Consider the following 16308-nt stretch of genomic DNA (forward strand, 5'->3'; position numbering starts at 1 on the left):
TGGAAGAATAAAATATTTGAAATTAATTCTAACTTAGAAAGGAGGGTGACAATTTTCGAGAAGATAGAAAAGATGCTCTCTTTATACAGAAAGTTACATTCTGAAAAGGCAAGTATTGTTTAAATGACTCATAAGTTTTTTAAGAAGAAATAAAACACTTCCTCCATTCTCAACGTTTCTAATGTTCAAAATCACAGTACACTAAATAAATATGAGTTTTACTATTATATCATCTCCCTGCATTGATAACCAACAGTAAGAGAGTTTTTATTGCTTTGACAAACATTTTTAAAGATGCTAAAACAATCATAATTTTTATTGAGTATTAAGATAGTATTATGTGGTTTCAGCTTGCATGGATCTTATGTTCCCATACTATCATTAAAAAAGTGAGGATTGCATATTATACATATAATGCATTGACATTCTCATCATTTCAGGGAATTTTCTTAAGATAGGTACAAGTGTGGCTAATGGGAGGGAAGTAAAGCTGGCACCTTGACAGAATCATACATTATTACAGTGGTTAGAGGAACATACAAAACATAGATTAAGGAGTGAATGTCCATATTCCACAAAAACTTTCTAATGTTTGACATTCTCTATTTTTCTAAGAGAACCTTGGCAAAAGTCTGATCATCTAAATAACAAAACTTGCCCAGGAACTACATGTCTCTAAAACTCCATTCTCAATGCTTTCAAATCATCAGTTGTACATCTGGTTTTAGATACACAGTTCTGCTGATCGGTATGATTGTCCAGACCATTTCTTCCACCAGGACAGAAAATGTGGCATTACTAAACACCTTAACCAAGATTTTGAAAGATCAAATGTCTGTCTTTGTTATTGCTTTTCTTTCAGTTTTCAAAGAGTTCACATATTTACTAGAGGCAGATCCAAAGTGTGGTGGAGGCTGAAGCTTATACAATCTGTGAAGCCATCCTTAAGAAAAAGAATACAAAATTATAAAACAAGATTACAAACAGAGCCTCGAAAGACATCCACTCAAATGAGGGCCCCTGAAGGTTCAGATTCATTATAGGTTCACAGAAAATCTGCACCTGAAAATACCAATCAATAAAATTTACAACCTAAAAGGCACAGTTTTTCAGCAAGATCCAGTAATGACACACAGGATCCAATAGCAGCACCACATTACAACCGGAAATTACAGGGTAACTCAAGCCCACCTTCTATAACACCAACCTAAGCAACTAGAATTCTAGAAAGTAAGAAATGAAAGTGGGTAAGGCAGATCAAAGATTGTCCAAGCACCGAGAAACCTGAATCCTTCATTTTTAATATATTTAATTTAAAAAGGAAAATTTTAATTGTCATTAAAATAATAAAATAAGTAAAAGGATCTCAGAATAAAATGACAGACTCCTAATTCCATAATCTTATATCTAGACTAACACAGGAAACCTCAAAGCATACCTGCAAGCTGGCATTGAAAAGCCACTGTTACTGTCAAAGCTGAAATTTCAGCTCATGAGAGTTTCATAAAAATCGCTTGAAGGCATTACAATTAAATTAGAATTATTCAGCTAAAGAACATAAAGCCACTTCTCTCCCCAAAAAAAATTAGCTTAATATTGTACATAATATTTTTAAAGACAAGTGAAATTTTTAAATCATTTTTTTACTAACTTTTATTTTTAATTAAAGAATCTTAATAGAGCAGAAACATTTTAAAATTCAAGATAAGGGCAATTAAACTAAGTAAATATTTGTAGTCTTAAAAGAAAGAAAGAAAAACCATTTCACACTGCTACTAAATGACAGGTGTCTGTGGTTCAATAAACTGAAACATAATATTCACAACTGGTCAACAGAAAAACAAAATAAGAAAGAATTTATGATATAACAAGCAACTAGGATAAAAATTATCAAAAATTAACTCCAATAAGATTTAAAAGTAAGTTGCAACTCAAATTTAAAAAAGAAGCTCTTTGAGGGATTGGTTTAATAACACCAACTAAGAAAAAATGCAACACAAGTCTGATGCAGCTCAACTTCTGAAGAGAAGATAAAAACAAACAAGCAATTTTTAAATAAACCATAAAAATTTCATAATACACCTCCATTAGTTAGTCCTTCCAGTGCTAAAATCACTTATCCTAGGAAAATAAAGGCACTTAAGAAAAATAATCCTATATTATTAACATCTGAATGCTGTTTTTAAAATAGTCTTTCATTTCTTACATTGTTCCACTCAGATTTTTCATTTATTGTACCACATATTTCCAGTGATAGAACATGTATTTGAAGGGGTGACATGTAGCAGTTAAATAATAAGAGGTATTTCAAAACAGACTATAAAGAATGTCAAAAATGTACTATCTATCTATCCTCCCAAGGCAAGTGTTCTGGAGGTTAATTCAATCTCTGAAAGTATTTTCATCCAAAGTTGTCCAAGCCATACTGATAAATCAATGATTCCCGCATTCTCTATGGGTATGGCACATTTGTTTATTTGCTTGGCTTTGTCACATATGAATGCTGAAATGTTTTATCACAGGTTCCTGAAGCCTGACTCAGGATGACTGAAGCTCAATGCAGTCTTTGAATGGTTAATCAATTTGAGGGGTCACAAATTATAGAAATAATAATCAACAGGCTTTAGAAACCATATATAATAATTGTACATAGTTTTCATATCTTCTACTAAATATCCTCAAGGAATATGTAATGGAAATATTTTTAAAATCACAAAACTTCCACTTGCTCTCTTACATAGGATGCCAAGCTCCTCCTTGGTAATTATAAATGAACTACTGCACTGTTACTTTATTGAAAGGAAAATAGAATTGGATTCACAGAAGCAATCACTCTCTGTTATAATATTGGGCAGTCATGGTATAACAGAGGACTTTTGCATTTGGAGGACCACTTACAAACTGGATAATTTATGGACAAGTCGTATATCCTCTCAGATCCATAGTTTCATCAGTAAAATAAGGACAATAATAATATAACTCAAAGGGTGACAAAAGGATAACGCAAATAAAGTTACAAATTATAACGTGTTGCACAATGGCTGAAATATGACTGGAATGTACGGATGGGACTAGAATGCCCCTTCCCCACCCCAGCCTCACTCCCCAGCTTCTCCAGGATTCTCCAGGAACCATGCTTTCCAAAAGGCAGTGTCACTGTGTCTTAAAGGGAGATGTGCGTGGTTCTGTGAATCTTCTTTCTTCACAAGCCCATGAGGTTGAAGCAAACGCTCACTCAGAACCTGCTCCTGTATAATCTGGCCACTTTTCTTGTCACACAACTGACTGGTTTCATCTTGGGAATAAGGGATAAGTTGTCTTCAGGCCTGGTCTAGGCCATATCCAGCTCGCCTAGGCATCTGGCAGTTATCGTTCATGTGTATCTGACCTAGAAAACTTTGAGGAACAGGTGGTTTGGGCTTGTAGCAGGATTTATTTATTCTTGGATCCCTTGCTCTGCTCTCAAAATCTCACGAACAAGCCTCATTATAGTACCTAGCGTAAGAATGGCTATAACGATTGACAGACTTCCAAAGGAGAAAAGAATCTCACAGCTCTGTAGAAAACATAACCTAATCATGAGTTCCACCAACCTCTCTTACTCTGCTAAATGTGCAACAGTGTGTCTAGACTAAAATGCAACGAACATTCAGTCACCATAATACAGGGTAATATTATCTGCAGGCTGTAGTTCATAGATTAGCAAATCCTTCGTCAAAACAAAGCAACACAGATAGACTTAACGCAGTTGGTAAATGTGGTCTCTAGCTCAGAAGTGGCCATAACCATAGAATCATAAAGGTTAGTGGGAGGTGGACTGAGATCTACAGTCGAAGGATCAAAAAAGATAAAGCCTGAGAGAGGGGAAGTTAAGGAGGAAAAATTAAAAACAAGAATACAGTTTTCGGCCCGGCCCAGTGGCTCACGCCTGTAATCCCAGCACTTTGAGAGGCTGAGGCGGGCAGATCACCTGAAGTCAGGAGTTCGAGACCAGCCTGGCCAGTTGAAACCCCATCTACACTAAAAATACAAAATTAGCTAGGCATGGTGGCGGGTGCATGTAACCCCATCGACTTGGGAGGCTGAGGCAAAAGAATCACTTGAACCCAGGAGGCGGAGGTTGCAGTGAGCCAAGATCATGCCTTTGTAGTCCAGCCTGGGCAAAAAGAGCGAAAGTCTGTCTCAAAAAAAAAAAAAAATACAGTTTTCAAAATCTGAAAGAGGTAATTTCGGAATAAATCAAAGACATTCCTTTATACAGAGGATCATAACCAAAAGGTTTCACAACCCATTGAATTACATGGTCTTCAAAGGATTTCACTGGAGTAAATAAATGGTTGATCCATGACAAGTAATTAAGGAAAAACAGGGATAGCACTGTATACCTCTAATCTTCGGAGTCTGACATCACCAAGACACCTCTGCACTTCAACACTTTTCATCAGTCTCACCATGAGAAGCACAGCCCTCAGCCAAATGGAGCCGGACTGACTGGCATCCATCATGTGTCACATGCTCTTGGTAGCTGCTGAGATAATCCTGTGTTCATAAAACTGCTGTGAAATCTGCCCAATAAAGTGTTTCTTAATAGCTCTGACTCATTGTCTAACTTGATGGGGTTGGATAAGGGATTGTAAATGGTCTTTCAAAAAAATGTATCTGAGACCATCTATCTACCCCTCAATCCTCCCTACCTAAACTACCTGATTGTTCTTCTCACCCCTCTATCCAAAACAAAAACAAAAAATGACAGCAGAATAGGCTCTTAAAAGTTTCAGGTTAATTAGAAGTAAAATGCTAAAGTGGTTCCTACCTAATCTATGACAGTATATCCCAAATGTCAGAGCTTCTACAGGTCATGAGATAAGATCATATGCTTTTAAATGTCATTCTCCCAAAGTCTATAACCTCTTTTAAACATGCGATACTTTTCATGTCCTCCAATAAACAGCAAAACAGTGCAAAGGCGTGGAAAATGCAGTGTCCACAGTAAAATGGACAACGTTTGAAATTCCTAGGGATCCGAAAGTGTCATAGTGTCATAATTTTACCTAAAACAAAAATGAGACAATACCTAGCACACATCAGATATTTTCAGATAGGAATTTCAGTACCATTATGACATAGCAAAAATGTAGGAAAACCAGAATCCTCACTAATGGCTGCTGAGAATGGAAACAGAAGGCTACTCTGTAACAGTCTTATAGCAGTTAATTTACAAACTCTGCATATATTCTATTATCTAGCAATCCCATTTCTGGGGATAGAGACAGAAAACGTCTCACACAGGGCCACAAGAAGATGTGTAGGACGATTCTTATTTCCAAGTTGTTTGAGGTAGCAAAGTGTCAAAGTTAGATTCCAGGACTACTAGAATGTATAAATAGAACGAAGGCTGTGAAGACACTACAACATTAGACAACAATCAGACATGATGAATAGATCATCATACAGTGACACAAAGAAGTCTAAAAACATAATGGTGAATGAAAAGAGTAAGAAACCATAAATATTACAGTGTGGTAGGAATTAAATAGATCTTAACAACCAACATATGCAAAGCGATATCATTTCAAGAATACACATATTTAATTAACAAGCAGAAGACAGATTAGAAAGACATACAATAAACACACTTTAGAATTAATAACCATAAGAGGAAGAAGGGGGATGGGATGAAAGGGAAAAGAAATAAAAGGAAAAAAATAAAATAAAATAAAGAGAGACCTTGCTTAGAGAGAGCAAAATGACAATGTTGTGACAAACTGAGGAGTATGTTTAATTTGATTCTGCGTGTCTGGTCCAATGTGGGAGGGGTTGAGAAGGACAAAGAAGAAAAAAGATAAGAAAACAGAAGAAAGAAATATTAGCCTCTTGATATTATAAAAACACAAATTAATGTGTTTTTATTTTACCATAAAACAATTCGCTTTTGAACATTCAAAACTGTGGCATGTAATCATTTACCTAGTTGCCACTTTAACCCTATAGACTTTAATTCATCTAATGCAAGTTGTATACAAAAATGATTCTTTTTTCTGAGATATATAGTGTCAAAGCTTGTATTTTCCCATATAAAATGAACCTCACTGCTTTGTAGCTTCTTATTCTCTTATGTCTGTCTAAAAACTTATTATGATAAGCAAAATTTTTTAATTATTTACAAGGATATTCTCAGTGTCAAATACTTATCTCCATATTCACTTATAAGTCAGTAATTCCACATACTATAATAACTTTTAGCCATCAACCCCGTGTTTCTAAATGTGCATCTCATTTTCTTCTTTTCTCTCTCTGTTATTTTGTGTCTCACACTTAAAGGCTTTTCTGGATTTATTCAAGAAACGGGAAAAAAGCTATATGTAAAAGAATTTGAGTCATGATGCAAACACTGTTTCATAAACTGCTTGGGGGGTGGTTTTGGGTTTGTTGTTTTATTTTGTTTTAGGCTTTTTTTTACTTGATAATATGTTGTTAGTTTTTTCCAGTGTCATTGTCCTTCCAGTATATACAACATATGATGTAGCTAAACTCCTACTACTGGATATTTTGATTCCTTCCAGGTCTTCAGTCTTCTAAATAATGCTACAGCAAACATAAAATGGATATAGTTTAATTTTAAAAGAGAATAAGGAAGTTTAAAAGAAGAACACATTAAAATAAATCATGCTTCCAAGAAAAACTGATAAAGGTCAGATATTTGTTCATATATCGGATGCTAGTCTTCATTGTTCTGTGAGGGCATTAAACTGGTTGCAATTTTTAGGTTAACAAAACACATCTGGCATTTTATGCAAGTAAGTAATAATTGTTTACATTAAGAACATGATCATTTGAAAACACTGTCTCTGATAAGTAAAGACAATTTGGGGAAAGACTCAAACACTTTTTTATACAGTTAAAAAGCATGGTATAATCCAAAACTCTCCCACCTCAAATGTCATAACACAGGATGAAATACAAGAAATAACAGTATGCTATAGAGAGCATGTGAGACCTAGGTTACGGTTTATTGCAAAACAAGCCAATCCAATTCAATAAATACTGACATAAGACACTGTCTCGTGTCCTGTTGTGCACACAAAAGTGAGCAAGATGGAGACCCTACTTTTAAGGCACTTACAATCTGGTACTTGTGTTAGAAGAAAAGCAGCTCTTTCAGAGGAGCAAAGAGCTAATATAACACACCAGCACTTATTTTCTTAGTGAATCGTTTATAGGAAAAATTGTACTTGCCAAAGAAAATAGGCCAGGGATAGGGCAAATACATGGGACACAAGAAGGGATGAGAGCAGGACTTAAAATAGATCCAGATATGAAGAGTAATACTTCTCAAAAATGGCAACAAAAGCAATAAAGCAATAAGAATAAAAACCCAAGGGATAAGGCAAGTTAGTTTAAGGCCAAATGATGATGCCAACAGAAATATACACAAGAAACTATGAGGAGTCAGAGAAGGGAAAAACCTGTCTTGCTTAGGGAAGCATAAATACCTTCAGGTAGATGAGATCTGAGATAAACCTGGCATGAAGACGGGATGTCAGCAGTCCAAGAATAAGAAATGCGAGTGTGAGTATATCTGTGTTGCCTGGAACTCTCTATGGACCTGTTCCACAGGATAACGTCTACCATGAAACTCAGCTTTTTCTAACTTAAACTGCCTTCTGGGGGATAGGAGAGGAGCAATGCTTAATATGGCCCAACGATATCAGTGCTAGCAAAGGGATCCTCTCAACCAGAAGCCACAGATTTTCATCACTCCCATTTACCAATTTCCATACCTGGGAATGAAGAATGAATATGAGAATGCCTTCAGTAGAGGCAAAAATGAGGATGGCTAGAGGAGCATAGATTAAGGAAGAGAATGTTTGAGCAGATTATTTCTCAAGCCTGGATAGGCACCAGAATCATCTAAGCTGTTGGTTAAAAATACTGACTCCCTGCTTGACCCACCCACTTCAGAATCACCTACTGATTCTAATTCAGTAGGTTTAAGCGGGGTAGGAATCTGTTTTGCAAAACCTATTTAAGTGATTGCTATGTGCAGTCAGGTTTAAACTCAATGGTATAATATAAAATATCTACATTTCATGATGATGAAGGATATCTAGAGAGGGAAAGAGAGAGTTATCAACCAATCCCTTCTGTATAACATGGATGACTCTCTCTCTCTGCCTTTCTCTCTCTGTCTTTCTCTCTCTGTATGTACGTATATATACAGATATACATGTTCCTCTGATTACTCAGTACCTAGATTATTCTTGGCTCATGGTAGATGGTAGGTGATCAAAAAATATTTATTGAATGAATTGATTAATTCACAGATATATAAACAGTTATATACATAGAGAGGGAGAGAGTCATACACAGGGGATTGGTTCCAGGATCCCTGTGTATATCAAAATCCATGCACACTCAAGTCCTGCAGTTAGCCCTGTGGAACCCACATATATAAAAAGTCAGCCCTCTGTACCCAAGGGTTTCATATCCCCTTGAATATCATATTTTTGATCTGTATTTCTCTAATACTATATTTCTGATCACATTTGGTTGAAAAAATTAACCTATAAGTGACCCACACTGTTCAAACCAGTGTTGTTCCAGGGTCAACTGTATACGCATTTAACTATTTTATATATACATATATATGTATATATATAATGCTTCTCAGCATCAATAGGTAGAAAAAACAAATCACTATTTCTCTGGGCAAGTCCCTTAACATAGCTCTACCTCAGTTTTCTCATCTGAAAAACAGAGGATTTGGCCTAGAAAAAAAAAAAATCAGATCCCTTGTAGTTCTAAAATAACTTGGTTCAGTGCTTAGTTAAATGAGAGCTTTAAAGAAAAATTAACTCATGGAAAAAACATCCCATCTGGCCTTACTGAAATATTGTGAAAAGTTTTAGGTTCTAAATTGGTTCCTTATATATAGTTTCCTTTTCTTTTTTCTGATCCCCTTTTTTCTTAATATTCTCTTTAAGCTCACAGAAATGGCATATTTGTTTAAAGAACCATTATAATAATATAAATGTCAGATTCTGTTGTACATGAGTCAAACAATGTACCATTACCAAGTACATGTGGCTTACACAGGATATAAGAGCTTTATTTTATGTTCTTTACATTCTCATGGACCATGTTTAACTTGGCCAGGTGGTGTTTACTCTGTTTTATTCAAGACAATTTAGTTGTTCCAGAGGTGCTGTAGATCACATGCCACAAGTTGTTCCCTGATACAAGACGTTCCTCTGATTACTCAGCATCTAGACTATTCCTGGCTCATGGTAGGTCATCAAAAAATATTTATTGAATGAATTGATTAACTCACAGATATATACAAATCTTTCTTTCGGCAAAAGTTCTCACCAATGGCTCTTAAGCTATGTGTTTCCATTGATAATTTAGTCTCCCTAATATTCTAACATAATTTTTAACTCTATGGTTTGTATATGGGAGTCCAAGTAAGCTTAAGCCTTTTAATTACATTCAGATTTTTGTTAAATTTCAGAAAAGATTACTTAGCTATTCTGTTACCTACCTGCAAGTGCTGCTTTTCTGCATGACGTCAGCTCGATGATATCCAGAGAGTTTGCAAAAACCGTCATTACTATAAACTACAGGCCAATCCACAATCTGGGCATTTCCCAGTAAGAAACTTGATTCTGAAGAAGAAAGGAGAAAAAAGGAGGTTATTTAGCTTAATTCAACAATGCACTTATTTCAAGTAATCAAAAAGGCAAACTTATAAAGATGGACACATACAACTATGGTTTGTAATTGTACAAATAATATAACCTGTTCTTGAAACTGACATAACCAGGTTTGCATGATCATGAGCCCTGCAATAAATATCGAATTTATATACAAACTAAAAATTCCATTTAAACGAAACCAGTTTATAATAATTCTTTCCATTCAAGTATACCCTAAGCTATGAAATCAAAGTGTAGTTAGTAATAAATAATGTTAATGACTATAAATTACACCTAAAAATTGGTTAATTTATTAAGATTAGGGCTATGGTCACTTCCCTACAAATAGAGAATATTGAAGTTGATAATAAAAGAAAATTGGATGACCCCCTTCAAAAATTATATTAATATATTGCTGACATGACAGAACAATTTTTTTGTCCATTAGACTAATCTTGAAAAGTCTAATTTAAAATAGAATTTAAAAGTCTTCCTTTAAATTAAAATTATTCAAAGATATTTTCAACCACATAATACAGATAATTTAGAAACTATCAGTATTCCAAATAAAAGAGATATTTTTGTTCTATTTTACACAGAAAAGTAGGTTTGCTTTTGTATAAATTAATATAAAATGATTGAAAATCCAATCATATTGGGCAGTAACTTTAGCAGTTTTGTAAACCACATGTTGTATGTCAACATTAAAATGAATTAAAATTAAAATAATATTAAAATATATAAATGAACACTTATTTTTAATATAAATAATTTAAAAGTAAAAATTTTTAAAGCAATAATATGCTTCAAAATTTTACCTATGAAAATTTCCTTTGAACTCATACTCAGGGTAGTATACTAAAAATATAACAATTTTTTAGAAGACTTTAAATCCTCATTCATAATTGGTCTTCATAAAAATAATAATGCAATTTAACATTTATTAAGTAGCTGCTGTATAAAAGTCACTGCTCTGGGTCAAACAGTGGGATAAAATAAAGATTAGTAAAACACACCCTTTGCTCTCAATAAGTGTGTATGTTGAAAACAAATATGTAACAACAAAATACAACTGCCAGAATAGATACTAAAGAAGCATGGGACAAAATATGAAAAGCAAAATCTGTTTGAAGCCACTAGGAAACAACGGAAAGTAGGCACAAACTGGAAAAGATAAACCCTTGAAAAAGAGAGGCTTTATTAGCTGAGATAGTCATTTAACTGTCTATTCCGCTGAGAGCACTTGCCAGTTTGGGAAGTTCATGGTGTGAAAGAGCTCAAGCAGAAGTGTCTTACAAGTCTAAGGAGTCAAAGGTCACAATTTGGGGGTGGCAGAGCAACTTGGAGTTGGGGAAATCCTTTAATTGATGGAGTGATAAACTTCTGCATAATATACCTCAAATCCTTCTTGTGGTCAAAACTGGGCAGGCATAGGGTGAGACAATAAGGAATCCAGCAGACAGCAATGGTAAAGGGCTAAAGAGATGGATAGAAATTTCACCAGCTCTCCGAAGCTAGAAGATGAATTTCAGAGTTCAAGTCCCATCAAGCTAGAGAAGCTTGAAAAACACCTCAAGCCTTCCATCTAAACACAGAAGGCCATGCATTAGGAGTAAGAAACAAGTCATAGGATGAACGGATATGCCCTGGGACTAAAATAAAAAATGTAGAAATTAGACCAACACGAAAAATAATCTTAAAATCAAGTCTCTTCATGATCAAGGTCATCCATCAGTAATTTAACTGCCTGATTTAAAAAAAAATGTAATTCTCCTCAGAGGAAAACAATGAAATCCCAAATCTCTACAATGTATTGATATAATGTCCCAGAAACAATCAAAAATTATTAGACAGGGAAGAAATGGAAAACCCTACAATTACTATGGAAAAAAGTAGGCAGTAGAAAGAGAAGTCAATAGGTAAACACAGAAATAATGCAATCTCTGAAATTAAAAATTTATTGGATTGGTTTAAAAGCAGATTGGACACTAAAAAAGAAAGAACAATTTGAAAACACATCAATACAAGCTATTGCAAACTGAAGTAAAAGAGAAAAAGATTGAAGAGATGTTCTGTGGGACAATATCAAGCAATCTAAAATATATGTAGTTGAGTCTGCAAAAAAAACAAAAGAGGGCACACATGTTATTGGATGATATGATAGCTAAAATTTTCCCAGATAGAATGAAAACTAGCAACTCAGTAAACCACAAGAGAGATAAACATAAGCAAGCTACAGTAGGAATACCTTTCTTGGTCTTTTGTTCCACATCAAAAAGTGTTCTATTTTCTGCAAATTGGTCTATAGATTCAATACAATCACAATGAAAATGACAACAGGCTTTTTTGAGGAAATTGAAAAATTATAAAAGTTTGTGAAAATGCAAATTAAAGTAGTTAAAAATAAAATATGAAAAAGTAGAACAAAGTTCTACTATAGTAATTAAGTAAACTATAGTAATTAAGATGATGTGGAAATGGAGTAAGGACAGACAAGTAGACCAATAAAACAAAATGAGTTCAGAAACAGGCCCTCACATACAACGTCAACAGCTTTTTTGCAAAGATGCCACGCCAACTGAATAGGTAAAGTCTTTTTCAATGAATTTTATTGAAACAACTAGATATCCATATGAGCAAAAATTGAAACATGACCCCTACCTCATACACAAAAATAATTTGAAGTGGGTCATAGATGTAAATATAAAAGGGAAAATTATAAACCTTCTAGAAGAAAACATAGAAGGAAATCTTTGCAATCATGAGGAAGACAAAAATTTCTTATATAAGCCTCATATAGCAATCAGCATAAAAGAAAATGTTGATAAATTAGGCATCATCAAAATTACTGTCAACTACTCATTCAAGGACATTCTCAAGAAAATGAAATGGAAACATACAGCCTGGGAGAAAATACTTTTGATACAGGTATCTGAGAAAGAACTCTAATCCAGAAAATACAAAATATTCCTACAAAAGAACAAACAACCCAAGTATCAAAATGAGCAAGTAACTTAAACAGACATTTCACACACAGAAAAGAGAAACAACAGCCAATGAGCACAAGAATAAGATGCTTACAATCATCACGCATCAGGAAACATGAACTGAAAGCACAAGGATATACTGCTGCTCAATTACTAGAGTAGTTTTAAAGATTAACAATACAACATTGTTGATGAGAATCAAGAACTAGTGCTCTTTATAAAATGCTAGCAAGAATGTAAAATGGTATGATCACTTTGGAAAACAGCTTCTTGTAAAGTTAAATATGTATCTATGACCCAGAAATTTCACTTCTAGGTATTTATGCAAGTGAAATGAAAACATATGTTTACAAAAAGACTTGGAGGAAAATGTTCACATCAGATTTATTCACAGTAGCCAAAAATTGGAAACAATGCAAATGTCTATTAAGAAGAGAATGGATTAGAAATTGTGCCATATTTACACAAGGAATACTACTCAGCTCTAAAATGGAACAAAAAACTTCTGATACATGCAACGATATGACTCAAAAACATTATAAAAGAAACCAGCCACTAAAGTAGGTATACTGTTTGATTTCATTAATATGAAGCTTAAATATAGGGAAAACTAATATTATATGATGATAGGGACCAGAACAATGATTTCTAAAGGGAATGGTGGAGGAAGTGACAGAAAAGATAAAAAGAACTTTCTGGCAAATGTAATTGTTCTCTATCTTGATAGAGGTATACGTTACACAGGTGTATACAATTGTCAAAATTCATTGAACTGTGCAGTTAAGATCTGTGCATTTTGCTGCATAAAAATTTTTTAAAACACACAAAGAGGACAACGGATAACTCCATCTGACCAGAGAATCAGAAGTTTTAGTAAAACAATGGTACTTGAGCTTAACCTTAGTTATGAGGATGGTATTACTACATTTCTGTGGTACCTAGGGCAGTTAGAGATCAAAATGAGCTAATTTCTGCAAAAGTACTTCAGAAAGTATAAATTCCTCTATAAATAAATGATGTTTTCTTTTATTTATAGTATCAACTATAAATTTTTAATATGACCATCAAAAATTGTTTTCTTTCTCACCTTAGCCCAAGCCAGTTTACCCTCTCTAATCCATAAGCTGTCCACTTCATGACTAGATAACTGTGGCAGGCCATACAGCTACATGGTATCCCTGCCTTAACTCGTTCCAATGTTCAGTCTTGTGATTAGGTGAATGCTAAATTGTCTCCCTGAAACCCTTCCTGTATCCTGTCATTCTTCATCCAGATCAACAATCCCAACTGTTTATATAATCAAATCTCAAATCCTTTCCGAGGCTAACAAAGCCCTCTGAAATCCAGTCTCACCTTCCCTACCTATACAAACATGTTTCCCATTATTCCTAAAGTCTATACTATTACAGTTAGGTCAGTCTCTTCATTATGTTCCGAAAATCTGCTCATTCATGCTGCCCACTATTCACTTGAAATACTTTTCTGACATCTCTTTGCCCATCAAAACATTTAAGAATCATCTCAACTCTACATTTTCTATGCCACATTCACTGAATACCACTCAGCCTACATCTCCTCTGGCTGCCACCGTATCTGTCTCCAACCATTCACAGGACAAACTTTCCACAGAAGTTGTCTATTCTCACTGACTCCATCTCCTCAGCTCCTGTTCACTCAACTCACTCCTATTTAGCTTCTTCCCTACCACTCCACCAAGACAGCCAAGTCACCAATAACCTCTCCCTATCGCCAAGCCCACAGGATGCTTTTCACTCACTTCATAACAATTCAGAAGCGTTGGTAACCATTTCCCTCTTAAAAGTCTCTCAATGCTTGGCTTTCACAGAACACCATTCACTTGTTTCTCTGAACATTCCCCTAGTTTTTTTGCAGGCTCACCATTCTTTACCAATAAGTATACATTAGAGTGTCTTCTTTACCAATAAGTAGACATTAGAGTGCCTAAGTCCTCTCCTTTCTTTACTCTTACACGCTTATCTATGTCCATAGATTCAGTAACTCATGATTGTATATCTCCAAACCAAACCTCTTCTGTAAACTCTCGATCTTGATATCCAAACTTGACCTCTCTTCTTAGCTATCTTAAATGTGCTTCAGTGTAACATGATCATGACTTTTTACTCCTTCAAATTAGGTACTTTCCCACTGTTTCCTGTCTTAGAGAATGGGGCCACCATCCATACAATTTTATCAGCCAGTAATCTGGGAGCCATCAATCAACATTTATCCCATTACCCTCATATCTAATTAATTATCAATCGCATTACTTTTATCTCCTAAAACTCTTTCAAATCTCTCTAGTTCTCTTCATCTCCATGATCATCACCCAACTCCAACCCTCTATCATCTCTCCCCTAGACTACTCAGGTAACTGTCTGATTTACTCAGAACCTCTGTGGGAGTCCTTCAATGGATTTTTTATACTGAAGCCAAACAAGTTTTTTGTTTGTTTGTTTGTTTTTCAAAAAACTAAAATTGTATCATGTTTCCTCCCTCCTTTAACATCCTTCTTTTGGCTCTCATAAGACCCAAATCCTTTCCATGGCCCCCAATGACTTCAAAGTCTGCCTAGCCTTAGTTCTCATCACTCTGCCCCTTGCCCACGATACTCGCCTACAATAGCCTCATTGACTTTTCTTACATTCTTGTAAAAGCCAAGTTCTCTCCCAGCATAAGGACTTTTTACTTGCCATCATCTCTGCCTAAATACCATTCCTTTCCCTCCTCACCTTGTCACCTTCACTTATTTAGATCTTAACTCAATTGACATGACCTCAGGGAATCTTTCCCTGACCGCTGATGAGGTTATATCCCTGCTATATAATTTTTTGACATGATGTACCTGTCCTTCACAGCCATTCACAAGTGCAGTTTTACACCTATTTGTGTCATGACTTAATTAATGTATATCTGGCCGGGCGCGGTGACTCACACTTGTAATCCCAGCACTTTGGGAGGCAGAGGCAGGTGGATCATGAGGTCAGGAGATCGAGGCCAGCCTAGCAAACATGGTGACACCCCATCTCTCCTAAAAATATAAAATTAGCCGGGCATAATGATGCACACCTGTAGTCCCAGCTACCCGGGAGGCTGAGGCAGGAGAATAGCTGGAACATGGGAGGTGGAGGTTACAGTGAGCCAAGATCATGCCACTGCACTACAGCCTGGGCAACAGAGCAAGACTACATCTCAAAAAAAAAAGAAAAAATTAATGTTTATCTGCCTATTGGATTATAAGCTCTACAGGGATAGAGCCCATGTAAGTTTTTGCTCACATTTGATCTCTCATTGCCTAGCACAGTGCCTGACACGTAGTAAATGCTAATTTAATGGTTGATTATATGAATAAGCAAATGAACTAATACATTTTTGCAGGGTTCTCTTTTTATATAATTGGTATTATAAAATTTATTAAATAATGTCTTTCTAAATATTCCATATATGCTAACTTTGTCTTTTCATATAAATCACATATTCCTCAGGATTATAAATTATATGCCTAGTCTGCATACAGGAATTTCAATATAATCATCCAGACAGAAAATCAATAATGAGACATTGAACTTGAACTACACTTTAAACCAAATGGACCTGACAGATATAGA

The 16308-nt window shown here is 35.0% G+C and overlaps 1 protein-coding gene across 1 annotated transcript in view; it reads right to left on the reverse strand.

Annotated features, from left to right (window-relative positions):
- The window catches only part of KCNH5 (potassium voltage-gated channel subfamily H member 5), a 336154-nt gene that overhangs the window by 297836 nt on the left and 22010 nt on the right, over positions 1 to 16308 (reverse strand). The window contains exon 2 of the mRNA XM_003831625.5: positions 9542 to 9665. Coding sequence (XP_003831673.1) covers positions 9542 to 9665 — 124 coding nt within the window. The remainder of the gene's footprint in view (positions 1 to 9541; positions 9666 to 16308) is intronic.

Source organism: Pan paniscus, chromosome 15 (assembly GCF_029289425.2).
Source record: "Pan paniscus chromosome 15, NHGRI_mPanPan1-v2.0_pri, whole genome shotgun sequence".
NCBI classification, from domain to species: domain Eukaryota; kingdom Metazoa; phylum Chordata; class Mammalia; order Primates; family Hominidae; genus Pan; species Pan paniscus.